The 24843-nt window shown below is 44.4% G+C and overlaps 1 protein-coding gene across 1 annotated transcript in view; it reads right to left on the bottom strand.

The window, feature by feature from the left end:
- The window catches only part of PKHD1 (PKHD1, fibrocystin/polyductin), a 252324-nt gene that overhangs the window by 168824 nt on the left and 58657 nt on the right, over positions 1 to 24843 (bottom strand). Inside the window, exon 35 of the mRNA XM_021392027.1 lies at positions 20158 to 20308. Coding sequence (XP_021247702.1) covers positions 20158 to 20308 — 151 coding nt within the window. The remainder of the gene's footprint in view (positions 1 to 20157; positions 20309 to 24843) is intronic.

Here is a 24843-nt window from a genome sequence, read left to right as displayed (position 1 = left end):
CCATGTGAACTAAATATGGTCAGCCAACTTAGGACTCAGAAAAGATACAAATATAGTGAAAACAAGTTCTCCACTATTTAGGTAAGACATAAGTCCACAGTAAAAACCAGTCCCTGCACCACCAACTTACACAAAGACGGACACATTCCAGATGTGGAGTCACAGAATCATAGAATGACCTGGGTTGAAAAGGACCTCAAAGATCATTGAGTTTCAACCCCCCTGCTGAGTGCAGGGTCCTCAGTACAGGAGAGATGTGGACCTGTTGCAATGCATCCAGAAAATGATGATCTCAGGGATGGAGCACCTCTCCTATGAGGACAGGCTGAGAGAGCTGGGGCTGTGCAGCCTGGAGAAGAGAAGGCTGCAGGGAGAGCTGAGAGAGGCCTGTCAGTATCTAAAGGGGGACTGTAAGAAAGGAGGGTACAGACTCTTTAGCAGGGTGTGTTGAGATAGGACTGGGGGAAATGGTTTCAAACTAAAAGAGGGGAGATTTAGACTGGATATAAGGAAGAAGTTATTTTACAGTAAGGGTGGTGAGGCACTGGCGCAGGTTGCCCAGAGAGGGTGTCTGCCCCATCCCTGCAGACACCCAAGGTCAGGCTGGACAGGGCTCTGAGCACTGATGGAGCTGTAGGTGTCCCTGCTCATTGCAGGGGAGTGGGACAGATGGAATTTAAGGGTCTCTTCCAACTCAAACCATTCTATGATTCTATGAATCTGTCTGAAAGGAGAAAAGGGATTTTGCTCAAAGCTCTTAAAATTATCATGGCATAGAAGGAGGTGTAAAGGGGCTACTGGGAAAGCAGCTCCATAGCAATCGAGGAAAGACATCTGACTGATGGAGGAAAACCAGATAGCAGAAGCTTTTACTTTGTGACCCTTTTCTTGTAGTCCTACTGCCTTCCCTAAGATGAAGGCATGTTTATGGAAGATTTTGAGTACAGTGCAATCTCTTGTTAAGGCCTTGGATGAATGGTGGTTATAGAATCATAGAGTCATTATGGTTGGAAAAGGACCTCTAAGATATCTAGTCCAGCTCCTATTAAGCAGCCCATGGTAAAATGATGCAAATTGATATACACACAGACTAATTGCACATGCCTTATCAAGCAGGGTGGGTAACAGACTCACAGCTCTGGTAATCCATGTTTTCGTCTGTCCTAGGTAGTTTCCCTCCATGTGATCTTGGGGATCCTCCTCAGTTATCATGCCTGTCTTGTCCAGCTGCCCTGCCATCAGCATGGGACAGGCTGTGACTCACACTGTCCTGCAGACACCATGTACCCCTGTCTATGCATGCTGAGGGTGGCACAGAGACCCTGCTGCTCTGCAAGCTGAGGACATTCTCAGGACTGCTGGGACTTACTGGCTCACTTAAGACTCTGAAGACAAAACAGTGAAAGCCATTTCATCTCCTGACGACCATGTCTAAAACATCTCCACCATGCAGAGACTCCAGCTCCTTCTGCCCACAGCTGAGCAAGACAAGAACATCCTTCCCTATTAGATTTTTCATGGACTCAGTACTCTTTCCTTTTCCATTTTTTTTTCCCCTGCTTGGCACTCAGCATCCAACCTATAGTTATTTAAACACTTGTACAGAAGACTGAAGGGCAGCAGCAGCTGCAAGCACCAGGGTGATGGCTGAGTGCCCATCCCACGTGTGTTTGTTGAATGAAGCGCAAGGAGCCTGCAGAGCCAGGAAATCTGCCTGTCTGTGGCCAGCAGTGGGCACTTTCCTCCTGTGTTTTTATCTTTGCAGCACGAAGCACGACAAATGGCAGGGAGATAGAAAGCCAGGACGGGAGAAAGAGGAACTGGAACGAAACAAGCTCTGAATGATGAGGTTGGAGCTGGCCGGCTGTGGCATCAAGGTGGTGGCTTCACATTCCAGTCTCAGCCTGGGACAGGTGAGAAATATATCCTCAAAGCTGCCTCAGAGGTGATGTAAGCAAAGCCTACTCTGAATACAACCAGGCCTCCATTCTGGTCCAAATGTCATCACTCTGCAAAGAGCAGAAATGGAAAAGTGGAGGTTTTAAAGTACTCTGCTTTAGAAAGATGACTACCTATTTTTGTGCCAGTTCCTAGGCTAAAGCTTCCCTCACGCTGTTGCCAGAGCAGTGCTGATGCTGCATGTCAGAAAAGCTGCAGCCCCCACAACAGGCCACAGCGAAGGCATAGAAAGGCCTAGATGCATGAACCTCAGCTGTGTGCAGCTCCTGCCATGCATTCAGAGGTAAATGGATGGTTTAGGGTGACACAGTGTCTTGAAGAAGTTCTCAGTTAATGGTAAGGGCTGTACCCAAGTGCCAGGCCCCATGCTGGTTCCCAACACCAGAGAGCCAGCTCCATTTCACGTAGGTTCAGGATCAGTTTTTTCAGTGAGACCTCAAAGCTGCCATATTCCTGTGCAGCGTTCATTAACATCAGTAGACAGACTGAGGCAAGAGACTCTTCTAGTGTTTTCCCTAAGGACATATGTGTAGCACAAACTGAACTTTTAAACTGGACTCCAGAATGTTGAAGGATGTGCCCTCACATTTGCTTTCCATAGGAAGCCTGCTCTGGTAACGCTTTATATTTTGCACCCAGTGCAGCAGGTGCCATTAACTCAGTAGGTAACCAAGCCTGCAAAATAGCTCCCTCCCCATCAGAGCTCCCAAACCACTAATGAATCATGCAACAATAAAATAATATTTCAATAGTATAAAAGAAAAGATGCACAGGTTCCTTGCAATTCAGCACACTGTCCTCTTCTTCCCTCCTGCACCTCGTTTTTCCATTCTAAGGCAAATTTCTTTCCATTTTCTGTTGTTGGCTGCTGCTGCTGTCAGTCAGCCTGTGGTTGCCTGTATGTCAGCCGCTGGGGACACCAGCTCTGAGCGCCCGTTTCTCAGCTTGTGACTACCAGGGCCCACAAACAGCAGCAACAACTGCAACAAATGAATAAAGAACGGCGATATCTTTGCATTCCCACACAGGCTGGCAAGCAAGCTACAAATGGAGGGGACCGTAAGTTGCTGTACCTTCAGTTTTTGATCTGAATTGTTGTAAATTATAATCATTCTGCTAGCACGATACAGCAGCTGGTGAGCTTTAACTCCCCTCCACCGAAATGCAAGGTAATGTTTGGGATGTAAAAAGTTGAGAAACTCCTGTTTAGGTGGAACATAGCTCGTTTGATCTCAATTTGTGGTGACATTTCAAATTGTTCAGTTAAGTAAAGTCAAAATAAGAAAGACTATTAAAAAGTGCACAGAGCTGCATCCTCTGATAAGAAAAAAAAAATAAGCAGAAGATTTAAAACCGATCCTTGAAGCAATGGTTGAGCTAAGCAGCATAGATTTTGCTTGCTGCTGTGCTCCATGCTCATTTTCTGGTCCCAGCCTGTGGTTACCTAACATAGAGCCATGGAGAGCAACCCAAGGTCAGGCAGGTTTCCCCAGCTTCGGTAGCCAGCTTCATCCCTCTCTCAGACACATCCACTAGGACACAGAGCACGACACCGCTCCAGCACTGAGATCACCATCAGTTCCATCCCCAGCATCCTTCCTGCTCTGTACAGCCACCGACAACCAAAGGTTTCGAACTTCTGACAGACGGACACACATGGGGAAGCATTTTCCTTGGTGCTGACAGATCGCCATTTAGCCAGCACATATGGAGAGCAAGTGTTCCTGTCCTCAGTCACCACAGAGAGACAAGGTTAACATTTGAAGTGATGGAGTACAGTGTGAGTTTCCCCACCCCGCAGACCCAGGACTCTACGCCACATTTGAAAACACTGTAATTTCAGTGATGGATACAGGGAGCTCACTTTCCAGGCTGTGAACTCTTGACAGCTGCTCAGTTTAATACAACAGGAAAAGATTTACAGCCCCACGCAACCCCCACCTACCTGAAGGAAAGAAAAAACATGTATTTGGAGGAGACAAAAGAGGAGGGGAGGTATTTTATTACCCTAGATATCTTTTACAAGGGAAGTATTTCCAGCCATCTGCTCTAATTATTCCTCCTGTATTGGCCACCATCTTCGTGCAACAATAGAAATAATTATCTCCTCAAGGGCAAGAAAAAAAAAATATTTACAGAAACAAACAAAAGTTGATTATTTTTAGCTCCTAGGGAAACAAGAAACAACAAGCTACTTCTTAATGAAGGAGCAATTAGGAAGGTGGATAGAACATCTATAATTAAAACAGACAAATTGGTGGAGGCTCCTCCCTCCTACACAAGCTTGAAAGAGATGCAAATGCATGATATTTGCTACAGTCAGTGGAGTTAGCATACAGGGTGCTTCCCGATGCCCAAATAAGTTGAACTTGCCTCTTGGCATGCTTCCTGCCTCACCTGTTTTTAGAAAATCTAACCTTGGGCCAAATTTACTGAAATATGTTCACCACAACTGAGAAGTCATAGAATTTCTGTTGGTGTAGGTGGGTCTTCCACTGTACAGTCTGTATCCCCGAGAGAAGCATGATAGGACACACTTTCATTCTATTCTTCTATGTCTCCTGCATGCACGACATCAGTCAGTGTGAAAAGTGCCCTTTTGTTGATATAAATCAAAATCAAAAAGATGACTTCTGCAATCTCCTTTTCATTCCTGTCAGCATACAAAGCGTTTGCTGAAGACGAGAATGAAAGCATACATAGGGCTTTGTGGGAAAGAAGGATTAGGGTTGTCCCAGGGAGTGCAGCAAGCACCTTACATTGTGCAAAAAAAAACCAACTCAAAAAACAACAACAAAAACACTTGAGCAGCGCAGAGCAACACCTTATTTTGTACTCAAATATATGCATTTACACACTCACCAAAATGAAGAGAATGTAATTGACTATGCCATGAAATCTAAGAACAGACAGACTGAAGATATTCAAGGCTGCTATGGAATGTAGAAGATCCCAAGGCTTCTCCAAGCATTCCAAAGATGGAGGGTACAACTTAATCCTCATTACAGGAGTGCAACAAAGAGATCTACCACCTCACAGGGAAGAACTGCAAACCACAACACTGTGAACCTCTCCCTACTCCAGGCACTTCCTCTCCTGTTCCAAAAAGGTCAATTTTCACCATGGAAAAGCCAAAAACAGATTAACACTAAATAGGTTTTGCAGGGACTCTCTTGCCCCATTGCAGCAGTTTCAGAGAAGTTGCCTCCAAATATTAAAGCAGCCTGCTCTGTAAATTAGAGAAGCCTAAGTTGTCCAGTGGATCTTACAGTCTCTAAAGGCAATTGATTCCTGTGCATTTCATTGGAGTCCTCCAGTTTTTCCACTGCATGAGGAATTTCCAAGGAGATTTCTCAACTGGAACTGAGGGAGGGGAAGGAAAGGAGTCCTTCTGGAGAAGTTTGCAATGGATAGTCCACCTCAATTCTCTTAGCACCACGTTCTTTTCTATCATTTATATTGTCCTTTAATCAGATTGCATTTGGAAAGTCCTTTGAAAGAAGAACTTGGCAGAAAGGGGAGCATATTTTGACTTGTCTTGTTTGCCCAGTCCTTCCTTCAAAGAAGGGCAGTCTCCTGGCTCCCAGGAATTCAGCAATTTCCTAAACTTGAGAAATTCCTCACTTAGTTCAATTCTGTGTGATCATGAAAACAACATGGAGTAACCACGGATGTTTTTCTTCCCTAAGTGCCAATGTTAAGACGGGCCCTGATGCCAGTTTAGGAAGGATTAACAGGGTGGTAGTTTTCAGATGTTGGTACAAATTGCACCGGTAAAACACTGAAGAATTTAACTAATAATCCAGAGATGTGAAAGGAAGTTCCCCTCCAAATTATGTCACAGCAGAGACCACCTATGGCTAACCCAAGTGAGCTGACACTGGTAGCCAAACTGTCCAACAAAGGTTGACAGATACTTGAATCATCTTCTTCCAATAACTGTGAAATAAATGATATTTAAAAAAAAAAAAAAAACCAACCCTAGGAATGGTTGTGCTCAAGTCACAACTCACTAAGTAGCTGTACTTACATTAAAAGTCAAAAGATAGGAAAGATATCTAACGCAGGGAAAAAAATAATCATTTCTGCCAAAATGAGCTCATTGCCCTACGAATTAATGTAGAACTGGCATAGACTTTAACCAACTTGAGCTTTTCCAAGGCCAAAAGGTCCTTTTTTTTTTAATGACTGTCATCGTGTGTTGCTACTTAATTTCTCTATCCTTTCTGAAATGCAAGTGATGTTACCCTACCCAAGAAATCCACATGGCAGCTCCTTCATTAATACTAAGTGGATCAGGGCTGGGCAGGTGGCTGGACACAAGCCGTACTCTCTAGTACCCTTATGTCTTAATGAGACAGCCTAAGCTCTGAATTACAATGAAATAATTATTTTCTTCTTTTTTTCCCCTTAATTTTAGCTGTCCTCCAGGAGCCTTTCTGAGCTGAGCTGCACAAGCACAAGAAGGGAAGAATCTGGCTGGACATGTTCTCTGTGGGACTGATGAATGACCTATTCCCTCCCCAACTATTACAGGATAAATCTGTTTACACACAAAAAATTGACCTGGGCCAACGAGGTGGGACTAGAACCAGGAAACTGGCACGTCCCAGAGGTAAAAATGTATTTGCAGCCAACAGCATTAGTAACTCAAGACCAAAAACAAGCCACACTGTCATTAATTACTCAGACAGGGGCAGCCACAAAAGCAGTGAGAAGACCCAAAAGCCAACTGTAAATAGTTCGTCTAGCTCATTAGTTCAGAAAAAAAATGAATGGGCAGTTTCGGAGGTCAGAGCCCATGGCACAAGTCAGTCTCAGGCCAATTTGCAACTGGACAATGGCATGAGAAAGAGTTTAATTCTTACTTAAAAAAAAAGTACTCAGAAATAATCGCAAAAAAAAAAGAAAGACTTTTCCAGCAGGGGAGTAATCATTGCAATTTCCAAGCACAGAAGGTAAGGCTCTTTGCACCAGAGGTATTTAATTAAGGACACGGAATATTAGTTTGATCTAATAGTGCTTTCATAGGGCACTGAAAAGACATTGCTCTTGGAGGAGGGGTGCATGTCCCAGATGTAGCACATGTTGGTTTCCTATACCCAGGCAAAAAAGCTCACCTGAAAGCGAGGTAAAATACCAACTAATAGGGGGGTAGGAGAAGGATTAAACCACTCCATAATGAAACAAACCACGAGACTCATGGAAAGTCCCGTGTCTATTTGAGCAATGTGTTGTTCTCCCATCTCTTGGGGTTTTATGAAGGTTATGGTGGGAGACCGATCCAAGTACCAGAAATTTTAATTTCAAAGATAAAGGAGAGTGCTGTGGAAGGAAATACCTTGGAGCATATGATAGCTTTTCTCTGTGGTGGCAAAATCTGCCTGCAGTTGCTGGCTAAGATGCCCAAGCTGTGCTGCAAGGGACCAAAGGGCCAGTGCAGGAGCAGGAGCTGCTGCCCAATGACTCAGAAAAGCACTGATATTCATGAGAAGAAGTGGGGAATGGCCAAGCCTGGGTGGGAAAGTCAGGAGGGAAACAGGGAAAATTTTTGCAAGTCACCAAACTGGAGAGGCAGAACAGAGGCATGCATTAGACTCTTCCACACACCTAGCAAGGATGCTCAACCAATGGAAAATGTTGTCTCTGGTGGAATGAAGAGCAAAGTCCCTATTTCCTTCCAAAAGAAAAAAGCTGTGAGTGTACCTTTTAGCAGCTTAGTTCAGCACAGAGCTGTAGAAGGGCACATGCTGCATGAAGGCTGCAAGTTAGTACAGTACATTTTTTTGATCACTTACACATCCTTCTCTCCCAGAAATAGGATGGCACCTGGCACCTCACTCAAATTTAGCACCTTCCATCCACAGACTCCCAAAATATGGTGGATGGGCAACCTGTTACGAAAATTATAGGTTACAACCTCCCTTTTTTTCAATGGAAAGCTGATGTATCTGCCAATACCTTTCGAAGCAGGATTAAGTTCCTTCATTATTCTGCGAGGCAAATTTGTGGTTGACTGTAGTAGGTTTGGGGTCTGCTGAATCACTGCAGCAGCTTCATCAAAATATTTCGCCTGACCATTTTCACCTAAAACGTATTTTTTCAAGCAGATTCCACATTTGAGAGGGAAGACCTGGATGGGGACAAGGAAATAGCTTCAGGTTGTGCTCCACCCAACCCAAGCTAGGATCTGATGCAGCCCAGCAGTATGACATCCTTGTCCCACTGTGGTGCCCTGTGCAGAGGTAGGGAAATCTCTACAACCTTCTCTTTACCTGCCAGCCACGTGGCTGTGATGCTGGGCACCCTGCTCCAAGTGGCCCTGTTGAGGCAGGGGTGGAAAGAGGGACCCAGAGGGTCCTCTAAGCTCAGCTCTTCTGGGATTCTGTGAGATAAGTGCAGGTGTAACATACCTTTGGTTGGAACGAGATGGTCTTTAAGGTCTCTTCCAACCCAAGCCATTCTATGACTCTATCTTCTGAGTCTGCAGACTGAAGCCTTGCACTGCCCCTTCAATCCTGTACCTGCCCAGGAGGGAGAGGGTTTCACCCTGCATGGCTGTTATTTCAGTAATGCAAGCTTTTTAAGCGACTCATCCTAATCTGCGAGCTTTCAGAGTCCGCTTTCAAATGCAATGTCCTGTTTAGTTTTAGCACATCAACAACATGCTTTCTTAGCCTATCTGTATGCATTATCTAGTGCTGTAATGTATCATGAACTGAACTACAGCATCATTACAGGTAAGTGCTCAGGTTTAAATGCAAACATAATTGCATAATGTGGTACAGCCAGGAAGAATAATGCAGGAAATAGAGCCAGCTCCATCTGATAGTGCAATCTGACTGGAACGCTGGCTGTTCGGATCAAACACGCAGCCCAGATGGGGCAACCAAGAATAAAAGTGCTTTGCGGTATCTTTATTGTCATCATCAAAAACACTTATCTGCCAGAAAGGTAAAAAGGTGAAGATGGGACTCCTACAGAAAAGGTCACACAAGCAGTAGGGGAACTCTGGGTTATGATGGCTATGGAGATGTCACTCCTCAGTAAAGGTTACCTTTGGACTGTCACTTCAAGCTGAATTTTCCAGTTCCTAATGGGATTTGAGGTGTTCAGTGGCATTTAAAATACTAGGTATGTCCCACCTGTTTTCTTGCAGAAAAAGGTGTCTATTTAATTGCACTAAATCTGGATAAAGCCCAAGATCTTAATCTGCAAGGAGCTGTACTAACATAGGAGATCATTCCTGATGCAAGACAATTTCGAAATGAGGACATATCTAGAGCAGAAATGCACTTTCCAATACATTAATCTGACAGAGTTAAAATTAGAACAGATTCTCCATGGAATAACGCTTCCATTTTTTTCCCCAATACTTTGAGCTGACAGCAGCACACGATGGTCAATTTCAGCAGGGGTGCAGACAGCACCATACCAGAAGCCTGAAGCCAGCTGACATTCATTGAGGGCACTTTGCACTGCATTGCTGAGCCATGAACAACCACGCCTCAGCCAAGGATCAGCATCACAAGTTGCGGGACAGAAGCCACTCTTGTCGTTTCAACAGATTTCAGCCCAAAATTCATTTTAATCAGATAACAAGATGAGAGAGTAGCGTGCGAGAGTTGCTCCTCGACTAACACAATGCGCTCTGAACTGAGAGCCCTTTGAGTTCAAAGCACAAACTGCTGCTGTCTGAGCTATGAAGCCATCCTTGTGTCTTTTGGAGCTGGAACAGCCCATCTTTGTTGGGAACAGATCCCCTGCAATGTGTCGTGGCTTCTACTGTCTGCCCACCCACACACAACATTTGTCTGCCTCTTCATCATCTGGCAGGATATCATATCCAGGGTCCCTTTCCCAAGGAACCTTGGTGGCACATCCATACCCCAATGCATTCAAGTTCTTAGGGATGCAGAAAGGTACCAGGTAGCATTTTCCAAAGGCAGATTTGATTTCAGGTAGAGATGGGCAATGTACTAAGATACGTACCTGAAAGAGTACATATGTACATGAGGTGAAAGTAAAGCATCTTGTCCAAACACCAAAAACCTTACTTGCTGCCAGCTATCACCACCTGGAGAAATTTATCACAGAATTGTCACCTCATGATATCTGCATGTCCCAGAGCTGAAAACTATAGAATCACTGAGGTTGGAAAAGACCTCTAGGATCACCAAGTCCAACCCCAACCCACCCCCACCATGCCCACTGACCACGTCCCTCAGTGCCACATCCCCACAGCTCTTGAACACCTCCAGGGACGATGACCCCACCATCTCCCTGGGCAGCCTGTGCCAGTTACTCTGTGCCATTATCACTCTTTCTGAGAATAAATTTTGCCTAACATCCAACCTGAACACTAGCTCATGACCGTGTTAATGACCATTGAGTGCAGTCCTTCCTGCATGACAAATCCCAATTTTTGCCATATTGCCTGAGCCGTCTCAGCTTTGAAGTTTGGCATCGGTTCATTGGGAGAGGTATTCAAGACATCAAGGAGCTAAGTACTAGGATCAGGAAAACAAGGAAAGACATCCATTGAGTTAGCCATCTCTACAGTTAATAAAGAAACACCTACGGAGCATTGGGACACCACTCTCAGTCACATGGTCTTTCTTGAGGGTCCCTTCCAACTTGGGATATTCTATGATTGCTTCCTGCCAGTAGTTTTGCACCTCATTATCCAGTTTTGCATAGGTTAGCCTGAATACCTAAAGCCATTCATGATGTCCGTGCTCACATGGGCCTGCTGTTCTCAACACCAGAAGCAAAATCTGCATCTTCCACTCACCAGATACAGGTTAAGGCAGGAGGAAAAATGTAAATAAATGACAATAAGAGTGAAAGACGAAGAGCATGTATGAAAGAGAACCACAATCCCTAAGTGATTTAAACTGAGCTTGACCCTCAATCAGAATCCCAGACCCAAAGAAGTTGTGTGAAAGCAAGAAAATAAATCAGTAAGTCAAGTGGCAACCTCTTGCCTCAAGTTTATTCAAGGAAGTTGAATTTACTGAGCACCTCACAAACTGTCTTTGGCTAAAATCACCTCTAACGAGCTCTGACATTTGAAATTTAACTGAATATGAGCTAACAGCTCCCAGCCCTGCATCACCCATGAATTTAACTGGGAATATTTTGTTAATGCCGTAGACAGGCTAACTACCTTGCTATTGAGAAGACACAGTATTTGCAGAGAAGTGTTTATAGCAACCACTCCACCTGATGCTTCCCTGCCATGGGACGTCTGCTTTGCTTCACAGGGCCCCAAGATCACCCAGTTCCCTCCACTCCTTCCCATCTTGATGGTAATTGTTTGCTAGTTTTTATGAGGCAGCCTCACAATCCCTTAATGAAGTCCTTCATTCTGCAGCTATTCCCAAAGACAGATTGGGAACGAGGGGTTTCCACCTACGGAGCTGCCAATCAGAGGAACACACCCAGCACTTCCCAGGGGTTGTTAACTCAGTCCATCACCCAGCTGTTGACGACCCACCATGAAACAGCCTGGTTTTACTGGCAATCACATAAAATTAACCCTGTTGTTAAAGACAGAATGAAGGCTCTCAGGTTAATTGTGGCAGAGCGCTCGAGCATGCTGGTTTTCCCTCTTGCTACAACATTTTTAATTTATTTTTTGTTAACAAATGTTTCTGAATTGAAATTCAGTCATCCTCCAGGTGTACGCTTCTTTCATATTGTTTAGTCTGGGAAAAGCTTTGTTGTAATACCAGCAGTAACAAGGCAGGAAAAAAAGCAAGTGTAAAATACAAATACAAGTACTACTCATACTTACTCTACTCCTTACACCAAAGTCTGTACACAGAAAAAATTATGATACAACATGATTATGTTTGCATTACTCCTTGTAGCTTGCCACAAGATGAAGTTTTCAGGTCCTTGCTATCCTCAGGATATAGCCTTTTTTTTTGTTTTTTCCTCTAAGTGAAGCAAAACCCAACTGTGTTCCCCACCACATAAAACTCCCAAGATTTTTTCCCATATTCCCTGGAAGTCTGATCTTATGGGTCAAGCCACAACCAGGCACCAAAGCTCAGCTCTTCAAAGCTACACTCCTGTAGAAGCCATGTTTGTAACCCAGCATCCACCTCACATTAAATGTCATAAATGACATAGGCAGTACATGTTTAGACTACAGTCTAGCAGAAAACATCGTCGAGACAAAATATGAAGGAGCCCTCGGTCCTCCAGAACCATGGCTAGTGATAACCAATACACCTGAGTTACTGCCCTATATCCTTCTAGTGCTTATCCAAATGAGTTTATTCCCAGATAGCTCTCACATGTTTTTGTTCTGCATGTACGTCTGGAAATAAGCCACCAATAAACAGGAGTGACTCACAGCAAGATGGAACTACCACAGCACCTCGCACATGCCAACACTCGTGTAGGCTCAGCATTCAACAAGATTAAATCCAATCAATTTTAACTTGGATGATGGAACAGGGGAACCAAGAGGCAGGTTTTAAATGCGTTGAGGACTGGGCATGCACATGTCAACCAAGGCCTCAGTGCAGCACCTTTTGTTGCCTAAAACGGAGCACCAAATAAAATAAAATTAGCGTTGATTAATGCTCAACTCTACCTAGATTTGACATTTCAGTGCTTCAGACTTAGAGCTGATCAAATCCAGTCTCAAATCTTCATTTCTAAACAGAACAAAGACAGTATCTCCATCCATGTTCCAGACACGGCCAGGACCTTTCCAATGCCCCCACGCTGGCCACAACCACACTACTAAAATCTCCCAGCTTTCAAAATAGGGCAGACAGTGCAGAACCTTTTGTTGGATCCCAAACTAGGCCCCAGAAACATCAAGTGTAGCAGAATTAGCTGTAGGACCAAGCTGCACAGAAAACTCCTGCATGCAACTTCACATCCACTGGATGCTCTGCTTAGGATCTGAAACAGGACACAGATCCAGACAGTGACACAGAGGACAACACCAGCAATGCAAAAGCTACTTGGAGACATCTTCAACCCACATCACACCTAAGGAAAGGCAAGACCCACTCATACATTAAGCCAAACTCCAACACAGGAAAAGAACAAGCCTAGGCTAGGTTTACCTCCAAGGAACTAAGCCTTTTCCATTCAAATTCACAAGGGGGAGATGGAAGAGCTTCCCTCTGAATTCATCCAGAGCCCAAAGCCTGCACGTTAGCATGGACACAGCCATTAAACACCCCCAGCACCTTTCCCCCAAGTCAAGAGCAAGTTCTGCAGATGGAGAACCAGAGCTGTGCTTCCACCACATACCATTCTCCCTCTCCAAATCTGCCAAAAGCAGGCAAAGGAGCCAATGAGGGTCTTTCATAATTAAACAGGAAAGTGGCTTTATGCAAGAGTCTGCAAGAAAACAGAGAGAAAATTTGCTTGTAGTCCTCAGGAAGGCTTCCTTGCATTCTCTTGACCTTAATGCAAGCCTTTTCCATTTGAGGGAAGTGGAATCTTTGTCTTCTTTCCTGTAGAGGTTTGCCTCTAAAATGACACTTTTTACTCTCAATCTGTTTTTCTTTTTGGGATGGAATAAATAGAGGGAAAGAAGAATAACGGTTCTTTCACTCGATTCTGATTTCATATGGGTCTGTATAAATACGAGTGGAAAGGTGTCAGTGTGTTGTGGGTTATGGGGAGGTGGCATCCTTGTGGAGACAAGGTAATATCCAACAAGGCTCCTGTGCAACAGGGTGAGGAGGGCTCCCAGGACCAGTTTAGAAAATAGAAAGATGGTGAGATGAGGGAAATGGAAAAAAAAATAAAATAAACGTGTGGGGGATAGAAGAAAAAATTTATAGTTCAGCCCTTGGTTTTTTTGTGTTGCGAAAAGGAAAGTGTTAAACCTCAAATCAGGAAGGAAAAAGTTAAAGCAAAAAGAGAAAGAAGAAAAAAACACACCAGAAGCAGATCTCCTAAATTTCCCATTGCAGCCCAAGGCTGATCCTATTAAAAGGAAAAAGAAGAAAAAAAAAGAAAAAGAAAAAGAAAAAAGAAAACAAAAGAGAAAGAAGAAGAAGCAATTTTGCTTATCCTTTTCCCGCACACCTAGCAGCAGATTTTATTTTTATTTTTTATTTTTTTATTTTTTACCTCCCCCTTTCAGGGTAAGGCCCTCATTTTCTTATTTAGTCCAACTGAGATTGTCCTCATAGAATGACCTTTTCTTTCCCCCCCTTTTCTCTTTCACTCCTCCTCTCCTTCGTCCTCCCCCCTCCTCCTCCTCGCTGCCTCCAGGCCATTGCCCTCATGCCAGTAACTAGATAACACACTCTATCAGAGATTTTTAAAAAAATCATTGCAAAGGCACTAGGGCTGATAGTGGCATCAATCCTAGCCTGACACAGGCTCGGGTCAACCATTTATCTCTTCGCATTGCCTGTGGTTACTGTGGAGGCCATCTTGGTTCTCTACATCTTAACAACCTTGCAGATGGTTCCTCTCGCTGCTCTGATAGCATCCGCACCCCAAGACTGGTTTTGTGCTTTTGTTTGTATTCATTTGTTACAGACTCCTCCACTTCCTTTCCGTGAGGCCCGCAAATCCAAGTTGGTTTGGTGTGCTCCTACCCCCACCGCTGAAAATAACCATGACCAAGGCAGGAGGTTAAGAAATAGAGAATGTAAGGGTGAGCTCGCTGGGTTGCTAAAAGTGAAATTTTATAAAAAAGTATATACATCATATTTCAAAAAAATGTTCATCTGGTCCTACTCCTGAGTCCCCATCCACTCCCCAGACCAGAATGCATCCATCCTCATAGGTGCCATTTTTCACTCATATCCTGTTTAACCACTCTCAAATTGGTGCAGTGGTTTTCCTCAAAGAAAAGCACTGGAAAAAGCAGAAAGAGGATCATTTTCCTTTCTGACATCGTTTGGTGCTCCAGGAAAACAGGACAGGTGAAGATGAATAACCAAAGGACACCAAAGAGAGCATAAGAATGAGAATGTGTTAGGGCTGTACCGATTTCTGGAGCTAAAGGATGAAGAAGCTTGCAAGACAACACCACATCTTCAGCCTTAGGTACTGTTTTCCTACTGAAGCTACTGGATCTATTTTGTGAGTATATATACATATACTGAATGGTGCTGTGTGGAGCCAGGAGTTGGACTCAATAATCCTTTTGGCTCCCTTTTAACTCAGGTGTTCTATGATTCTGAGATTCCATGATACAAATATATATATATATATTTTAATCATACATCTACAAGCAGAGGCAACCAACCACTATCTTCTCATCCTCAAAGCGCACCCATCAGACATCAACGCAACGTGAGGATGGCACTAAAGTGATAGTGAAAGAATATCACGTTAAGTGGAATCTGAAAAGCAAGAGTCCCTTAAGTGACCGTGCAGATCTCAGATGAAGCCTTTGCTTTTTTGTTGATTTTTTTCTCTCTGGGAAGCAAACAAAGCAATTATCCCAGTATCAATCACTAAGCAAAGAACTCAGTGCTACTCCTACATCTCAAGACCTTTCCTTAATGCCCTGTTGAAAAACAAACTCAGGGCAGAGCAGCAGACCCAGGCAGAGGCACAGTCCAAGAAGGCATTTGCATTTAGCAAGTTATTTTTCATCAGCCCTCTGTTACTTAATGGACACCCCTTGAGGGCTGGGTTGCAGAGGATGCACTGGCATACCGGTGCAGCTTCCCTACGACTGACTTGACACATGTGGCATCTGCCTTCCAATGAGCATTATATCACTGCCCTCCAATGAACACTGCATCACCCACCTGGGCTAGAAGAGGAAGGAAGATTCAGTGCAGGGCAACTCTGCTCAAACAGCATGCTTGCACGATGATTAGGTCTGGTCCAGTGATCTGGAATAATAATCTGAAGGCTCACTAAGCATAATGGGTTTGGAGACATCTAAGCCTGGTCAAACCTTCCCATGAGCATCCTTTACACATTGTATCCGTGTTTTGCATGTCTCATCAGCATCACGGTGGCTGACATCTCATTATGCAGCCAAGGTGGCAGTGGACAGGTACTGAGTGAGCATTAGAACTTTTCCCTTGCATTATTTAATTCATATCTTCCCATTATCCAGTGCATCACGAAGCTGTGAACTAATTAAGTCCTGTGGGATATACAGTCAGTGTTGGATTTTTTCTTCATTCCCCCCCCCCCCCACTTCTCCTTTCGGTAGTTTAAATTGCATTATACACAGATATAAAAATAATTCTGCAACTCTTCCTGAGATAATAATGGAGCAAGTTACAAACACTAACGATGCTGAATACAGCAGTGGGGCAGAGGTCTGCTGCTTACTTTGTGTGACCTACTTAAGTCCTACGGTGGCAAGTATTTCAAATATAAATGGAGGAAAGGGCCTGAGTCAGTCTCTAAAGAAATCCATTAAAGTTATTTTGGTGGAGATATTTGGGCATGAAGCAAATCCCAGGAAAATACCAAGTTGGTGAACTTCAGCCCCATGAAGTCTGCTAAGCCACAGGTCTGCAGCCAGCAGCTTGAAAACTCCAGCAATCTGCTGGGTCCTCTAAATTCAAACACGAGCCTCGCTCTTTCTGTACCCATGGCAAGCAACAGCTTGGAGAACAGTGTTGAAAGGATGGGTATTGCTCACGTCTCCAAAAATGCAACTCTTTTCCTCGACTGAGGATCCTACCCAACTTTTTTCCAAGAGGTTTAACCAGGAGGGCAAATCCGAGTGATTGATTCAAGGCAGCAGCATGCACAAGGTGAACAGGGCAGCTACAGCCCCATTTTCAAGCAGAGGTACATGACAACAAGAGGTGGAGGAGCTGTTTCAACAGAATTAGGCTTCTGCATCTCATGCAGATCATCCAAAAGTTAAGCTTCCTAGAGTCAAGATCGTTTCGTTTAAATACATCTTCCTATCTATTTACGAGGGAAAATTTCATCTCAGAAAGAGCGGTGATGCTCTCACATGGGCTGCCCAGGGGGGTGCTGGGGTCACCATCCCTGGAGGTGTTCACTGTGGAGATGTGGCACTGAGGGACGTGGTCAGTGGGCATGGTGGGGGGGAGGGCTGGGGTTGGATTTGGTGATCTTGGAGGTCTTTTCCAACCTTAATAATTCTATGATGATTCTCTAGTACTTGGAGTATCTTCATACCCAAGACAATAAGAAGTTCAAAAAACAACCACCTCAATAACTTTCTGAGAAAGAACACATTATGTTTGCTGAATTCTACAGATAATTTTGCTGTTTGTGTCCACACCCACTTGCAATTCAAACAGAAGGTGAGGCAACACCATGGAAATGCTCATAGTATACTCAGACATGTCCAGAAAAATAGAGGAATTCACAACATGTTTTTTATTCAAAATCCAACTGGCGTGGCTATGGTCTAACTCCTGGATGAGTTACATTAGCTATTTCAAGCAATTTTGAGTAATTCCGAGACACAGATCTGGGGTGAATTCATGGGCTGATTCAGTCACTGTTTGGATACTGTTCTGCAGAATGAAGAAAAGGAAGAACTGCTGGCCAAAGAAGCAGATCAAGCTGATGGACCTGTCTCTGCCACTTGCCCCCGAAGCAGGATCCTAGTACACGGATTCCTCTTCAATAACACGAGGTCCTGTACGTGAGCTATTGGTAACAGAGCTGCTAACAGCATCATCTCATTGCAGTTTGCATTTGTCTCATTTCCACCCTATCTACCAAATCCCAAACGATGATGCTACTGAGAACTACAGACAGGTCCTACTAATTGTCTTATAAGGATTGAGGAAAAAAAACGCCCTTTCCCTAAAGCTTGTATCCCTTAGATTCCAGCCTCCAGAACAAATGTTTGGAGGTTTTTTCCCCTGTTTTCTGCCATGAAACAAGTTTGTTCTTTTTTCTTACCAATGCCCACTCCATGCTCTTGTTAACACAAGACTATCAGCCTTTCTGTCATGCCTCTTTTCACTTCTGCCACCCTGGAGCTAACGCTGCTCCAACACCATCTCACCACCTCTGCTCCCAACCTGCCCAATAACTCAGCTGTTTTAATGCACTGCTGAGCTGCCCGCCTGCCTGGGCATCAAGCAGCTGGCAAAGGAATAAGCAAGAAAAAAAGAATAAAATGGAGAGCACGGTATCTGTGCTTTTGGAGTGCTTTGAGATCCTTTCCTGAGAGCGCGATAGAAGTGCCAGATGTTATTATAAAGAGATGCATTCCCATTACTTGTACACAGAGTTGTGCTGCCTGCTAATAGCACCATTATCCTACGGCACGTGGTGCTATTAATGCATTTCACTGCTTGGTGCAGAACCTGGGGACCATTATTTCCACTGGAAAGGTAAGGCCAGTTCACATGACATGATTTAAATCTCTACAGTGAAGCATGCATATGCTGCACCAGGTCGTAAATCTTAACGGGACGCTGTCAGCAAGAAAGGGACCAAAATTGAAACCATTTATCTGAACTCCCCACCCATCCACCTCTGCTCACCCGGGCCAGTTTTGGGAAGAAGGATAAAATGATTCCAAATGCCTGCTGGGTTCATTAAGCAGCAGCAAATCCCAGATCTGAAAGCACTGCTGGTTTCATCCTGCACTCCCCTCCGCTCCTTCAGGACGCTCTGCTCCCCGATTCACCCCACGTCGAGCTGAAAAAACACAGCAGGGACAAACCTCACCACTTCTTCCAATTCTGGCTGCCACCTGAGCCAAAAGGCAGCCTGTCACCATCTCACTACTGAGACTAAGGGACCACACAGAGCACTGGCTGCAGCCTATGCTCTACAGCAGTAGAGACCTCTTTTGCACATTAGGTAAGGGCAACCTAAAGGAAAGGAGTAGTTGCTGCCTGACCTGACACTGGCCTAAGCACGTCCTTGTGCTGACCTCTTGCATTTCCTAACCAGAATTTTTTTTTGCTAGGCCTTCCCCATCGCTGTGTGTGTTGTGGGCAGCAGAGCTAGCCAACAAGCACATGGGAGAGGAGTCATCCTGCAGAGCATGGGAAGGCCTGTGAAGGCTGGCAATGCTAGACTACCTATGATGGTCCTTCCCAGGCCAAGGGTAGACTTAAAAATTATTTTTTTTTCCTTTTTTTGTTTGTTTGTAAAGCAGAATAAAGGAAAACAATGTTATTTTAGGATGCTTGGCTGGAAGAGCAATATACATGCAAAACAGATTTACAGGGCAAATATTCGGAGATTCTCAGCTTATTAAAAGCTTCAGAATCTGATGCTGGAAAGACACCAAAATGACTTGGACAGAATACAGCTGCTCTGGGGTAGGGTGGCAGATACAGCAACAGAATTTTCATTGTTGTCAGAGATAAAAATTACCACGAGAGCTTTAACATAAATCCCGAGCAAATGAATTTCAGCTTCCCAGGTCTCACCTGTACTAAGAAGGCTGCATGATAATTTGATTTACCAGAGGAAAACCAGCATTTGTTCTCATGAGCCAGGAGTGAAACTCTTCCCTCTTGCACCAGTAGAACTCCACCAGCATCTCAGGGGCTGCTCGGATGATGACAGAGGGACACTGGACAGTCACAGAATACCCAGCTACTCTGAATTCCCTGTCACAAGTGGCACAACCCAGAACCCCAGCTCAACACCTCCAAAAACTCTGCGGCACACCCCAAGAGCTCTGAAAGGTTTGGGTTTGTAATCACGTTTATAGAGATCGAGCCTTACAGTGATGTTAGCTCAGGGTCACGGGTTTTTGTGATAAACACATTGTGGCTGTTTTCCTGCAAGAGAGAGACTATCCCATCTCAATCCTGGACACGAAAGAGGAGCAAAACCCACAGAGAAGCAGAGCTGCACAGACGCCAAATGCTAAGTCTGTACTGGAAAGCTGGAATTCCGTGTCTTGTGGACAAGATTTCTGATCAAATAACAGAAAATAAGACTTTTAGAACAGAATGTGCATTTATACATCAAAAGGAAGAGTTCTTTTTCCTTTTAAAAAGGTACACACTGCCCAGAAAATAAGGCAAAGCTCATTTAGGTCTCATAAAACACCATTAACCACAGTTAACCATGAATACAGCTGCACAGCATTACAACTGCTATTCAAAGTTGGAAAGCTTTTAATATTATATATTGCCGCTGCTCGGCCTAAATTGTTTCTTTTTTCTTTTTTTCTTTTTTTTTTTTTTGCCTCCTTTAAATGTACACAATATTACAAATTTAATTTTAAGCTGTTTGAATCAGTCTGTAAAAGAGATTTGATTATACCTGAGTGTTCTGGCCCCAGTTTTTCCATATCTCAGTAATCTTGGCGGTAATTGGCTGATTAGCTCCCTCACACTCCATCTCTGCCTCAGTTTCCATGGTAATGTTACAGGAGCTATTATAGATGAGAACTTCATCTCTTTCCACTTTAGGGCTGAAACGAGAAGGGAGGTTAAATGGGGTGTCATCAATCTTAATGAAATGCAATTATTTTTACTCTTATTAATCATTGCAAGCCATTAGCTTGTGGCAACTCCTGGCCACCATTTGTCAAACTTTGCAAATTTCTGTAATTTTGTTTCCATTCTTTTATTGTTTATTTGTTTTTCCCCCCTTTATCTGCACACGCTTACGATAAAATACATGCATAAATATCTCTCAGCGATGCCTTTCTGCTTCTCCAAACTACTGCAAACAGCAGCAAATGCCATTCTAGGACCAAGGAAGACAAGTGCAGACAACAGCTAGGGAATCAGCAGTGCTGGGATCAAAGATGGACTCCTACGTGGAGCAGGGTTTGCTCGTGTCCCCCCTCCCCATCCTACTCACACTTAGCAATAGGGAATGAATAACTTGCGACTCCCCCGGGGCAAGTGGAGAAATTGGAAAAGCCACACAACTGGCTAACTGGTCCCTAATTCCAACTGTGAAAAAATGAGCTCATTTAGGGGTTCCAATTCCTGCTACCCAGCTGATTGCAATGATGCTTTGTTGCTAGCATTGGAACATTAACTTAGTAAATTAATTAAACTTACTTAACAGCCCAGACTAAGCAGATTCGATATATGTGCCAGTTACACTAACAGACATTTGCTCCAAAGCCTCCCTTTGCACAGGAGGGGAAAGTAATAGAAAAGGTGGCAGGGAAGAGATATTTTTCCTGGGTCTTGCTGCTGACAGCTGCTGACATTGGTAGCGTTTTGTTACGAGGAGCTACAGGATCCAAGATCCCTCAAAGCGAGGGGAAGGGCTCCCGATTTACTTCTGCAGACTTTGGGACGCTTCAGCGTCACTTTCCATTCCTTCCCTTGCCATTGTGCCTTCTTCAAATAATCACCCATCAAATACAGACCCTGCAACTCGTAGGAAGGAGAGCAGACGCTTCAAATGCTGATTCAGAATCCTAGATTGGTTTATGTTGGAAGGGATCTCAAAGCCCACCCATGGGCCGTGGGCAGGGACACCTCCCACAGCCCAGGCTGCCCACAGCCCCATCCAGCCTGCCCTTGGGCACTGCAGGGATGGGACATCCACATCTCCAGTCCACAGTCCCAGTGCCTCACCACCCCACATAAAGACTTCTACTCAAGAAAATAGAGGATCAGGTCGGTAGAACCAGGATTTTCAGGAGTTTCCAGCTTCCTGAAAGATCCAGCTAACAGGATTTGCTGAAGCACCAAAGTCAGGAGCTTAACTTCTACCCAAATCAACCCAACAGCCAGAGCTTCCTCGAGAGCGCAGTGATCAGGATGATTCGATGAACGTGAATTTTTCAAGCCGGGCTGGGTGTGATGGCTCATCACTGTGCACACGATGAGCTGCTCCAACTGCAGGTAGGGGCCTTTGTTCCATTGCCCCTTTTTTTAGGGCAAGGAGGAGGTTAACGCGCTAAAGGAAGCAGCCACAGTAACAGCAGCAACAGAAGAAAAAAAAAAAAAAGCTTCCTGCAAGGAGCTGAACCTTTTTAACAGCGAATTTTTATTTCTATATTTAAATGAACCTTTCCCTCTGCTGTATCAATAATCAAAAGCCAGCCGTAGGGAACTACGCTCGCTTTTGATAGCAACACTTTGAGAACTGCTCTTGTCCTGCGCGATAATTCAATGGACTGGGCTATCTTTCAAGACTGCAGAACACTTCTTTCTCATGCTACAAGGAGAAGCTGCATCTTTAAATAACCAACTATTTTAAAGGGAGAAGGGGCTTGTTTTTGGCTCAGTGCAGCTCAGTTGGCAACTCGCCGCTAATTGAAGTCAATGGAGAGGATCTCCAAGTGGTAATTCACATCTTTTTTATAAAAGGTTAACGAGCTTTGCTTGTAGGCAAAGACCCAGCTCCCCCCGCCCTTCAAGAAGTGCACCTGAAACTGTGATGCAGGATGTTAAGGAATGGCTGTGTTTTACAAGAAGGGGCAATTTGCAACAGGAATCAAGGGAGGTATCCACGCAGCAGTGATGTTAACAGTAAGACGTGCCTCTTTCCTTTCCTAAGGAACATGCATTTGCCACTATGTGGGCATAAAGTGGAGGGTTTAGGACAGACTACACTAGAAGAAGCTTTGTTCAAACCACCTAAAACTCGTAAGAAAGAACAGGAAAGATTTAACGTGTAGTTAAGTCAGTGATGTTTCCTATGCTTTAGTTCCCATCCTGGGATGAATGTCTGAACCACTGAACCTTTCTGTAGAACTCATTCATCTGTTGTTTTTTTTTTTTTAATTATTATTTTCACTTATGATTGTTAATTAGAGCAATCAGCATGTATTATTTCAGGAATTCCCCCAAACAATTCATTTGACCATTTTCAATCCCTTTGCTACCAACTGCACTTAGTATTTGGAAATCAAATGTTTTCTGAAATTAAGTTTGAAAAAACATTTTCAAAAGCTCTGAGATACATCATTTGGTTCACTTCAGCTCTCTCTTTCTCTATTTTTCCCTAGATTTTCAGATCAAGAAATTCCCCTGAAATCAGCCCATCTTCTCTGTCTGTGCCCCCCTGCAGCAAAACCCAGTTTAGAAATGGACTCACCAGAGAAAAAACATCAACCTGCTGGAAAATTCCTTTTGAGCCCATACCTGAAATTCTAAACAAGGCCTGAGTGTGTAGACAATGGGGGAGGGGAGGAGGAATTTAGTGATAATTTTAAAAAGTTGAAGTTTGAAAAATACAAAAGCAGTAGGTGAAAAGACGATTGATTTGATCTAGAACCTGAAGAGATGTTACACTCTGTTTTGGGGGCACAGACAATTTAAAAAGGACAAAAATGTTAAGAAAAACAACAAAGCAGCCATAAAATGAACTATGCAACTCTCCACTGCCATCTCATAACAAACTCAGGTGCAGACCTCCCTCCTCCTTCACTCCGCTGACGCCAGGATGTAGCACCTACAGCAGCAGAACTGGAGAAATCCAAACCAGGAAAACATGCCAAATGAAAAACCATTATGATAATCCCCACGATACAGATGTGTAATTGGTAAAGAGCTGAGTTTTAAATGCAATAATCGAAAGCAGGAACCTTGAGCTGCCTCATCACTCTCAAGTCTGAGTTACCTAGCACCCTTCTACGATGGCATAACTGCATCAACGGGCAAGGGAAGAGCCACTGATGTCATCTACCTGGACTTCAGTACGGCCTCTGACACAGTACCTCACAACATCCTTCTGTGCAATTGGAAAGATATGGATTTGATGGGTGGACTGTTTAATGGACGAAGATCTGGTTGCAAGGCAGTACCCAGAGCAGGGTGGTCAATGGCTCAACGTCTGGATGGAGATCAGTGATGAGCGTGACGTCCCTCAGGGGTCAGTGCCGGGACTGGTGCTCTTTAACACCTTCATCAATGACATCAGCAGTGGGGTTGAGTGCACCCTCAGCAGTTTGTGGGTGACACCGAGCTGTGGGTTGTGGTTGACATGCCCAAGGGACAGGATGCCATCCAGAGGGACCTAGAAAGGCTGAGCAGTGTGCGCAGGGGAACCTCATGAGGTTCAACAAATCCAATTGCAAGGTCTGCACGTGGGTTGTGGCAACACCCACCATCAGTACAAGCTGGGGGATGTAAGGATGGAGCGCAGCCCTGCCATAAAAGACCTGGTGGATGCAAAGCTGGGCATGAGCCAGCACTGTGCCCTCGCAGCCCAGAAAGCCAACTGTATCCTGGGCTGCAGGGGGAAATGGCTTCAAACTAAAAGAGGGAAGATTTAGACTGGATATAAGGAAGAAGTTGTTTACAGTAAGGGTGGTGAGGCACTGGCACAGGTTGCCCAGAGAGGTGGTAGTGCTGCATCCCTGCAGACAGCCAAGCTCAGGCTGGATGGGGCTCTGAGCACTGATGGAGCTGTGGGTGTCCCTGTTTGTTGCAGAGGAGTGGGACCAGATGGCCTTTAAAGGTCCCTTCCAACACAAACCATTCTAGGATTACCTGCCTTGGAGTTACACTGCCAATAGCAAAAGGAAAGCAAAGCTCAGCAAGTCAAGACCCCTGAAATTTCCTGTTTTGAAACAAAATCAACTTAATTTCAAGTTGCTCCCTCCTATCCGTTAAGTTTCTCTGTTCTTGTGTCCCCCAGTGCAACCATCCTCCCCATCTCCCAGGCTGCTATCAGACGTTACTGATGCACAATGGGACTTTGGACATTGCCAGTTGGCCAGCTTTACATATCTTCTGCCTGGCCTGCAGCTTGCTGGCAATATACAGACTAGGGCAGAATTCTACTTTCCTCTCCCTGAAAAGGAAACTAATTTCTTTCTGCCTAAGACAGATTTTCTCTAAACTGGCAAGAATTCCATAATTCTTGAGATATCCATTCACTATGAACCCAGCTCAAGTTTATCGGAGCTCAAAAGCTGGTGGGGGAGAAAACGACAGACCGACAGGCAGATGCTGGAACTGTATTACTGCTGTCCGTGTTCAGTAATCACCAGTTCTTCTTAGCTCAACACAGGGCATCCAGAACTCCCTC

Source organism: Numida meleagris, chromosome 3 (assembly GCF_002078875.1).
Source record: "Numida meleagris isolate 19003 breed g44 Domestic line chromosome 3, NumMel1.0, whole genome shotgun sequence".
Classification (NCBI taxonomy): domain Eukaryota; kingdom Metazoa; phylum Chordata; class Aves; order Galliformes; family Numididae; genus Numida; species Numida meleagris.
The sequence above is the reverse complement of the archived record's forward strand: the minus strand, read 5'-3'. Positions and strand labels throughout refer to the sequence as shown.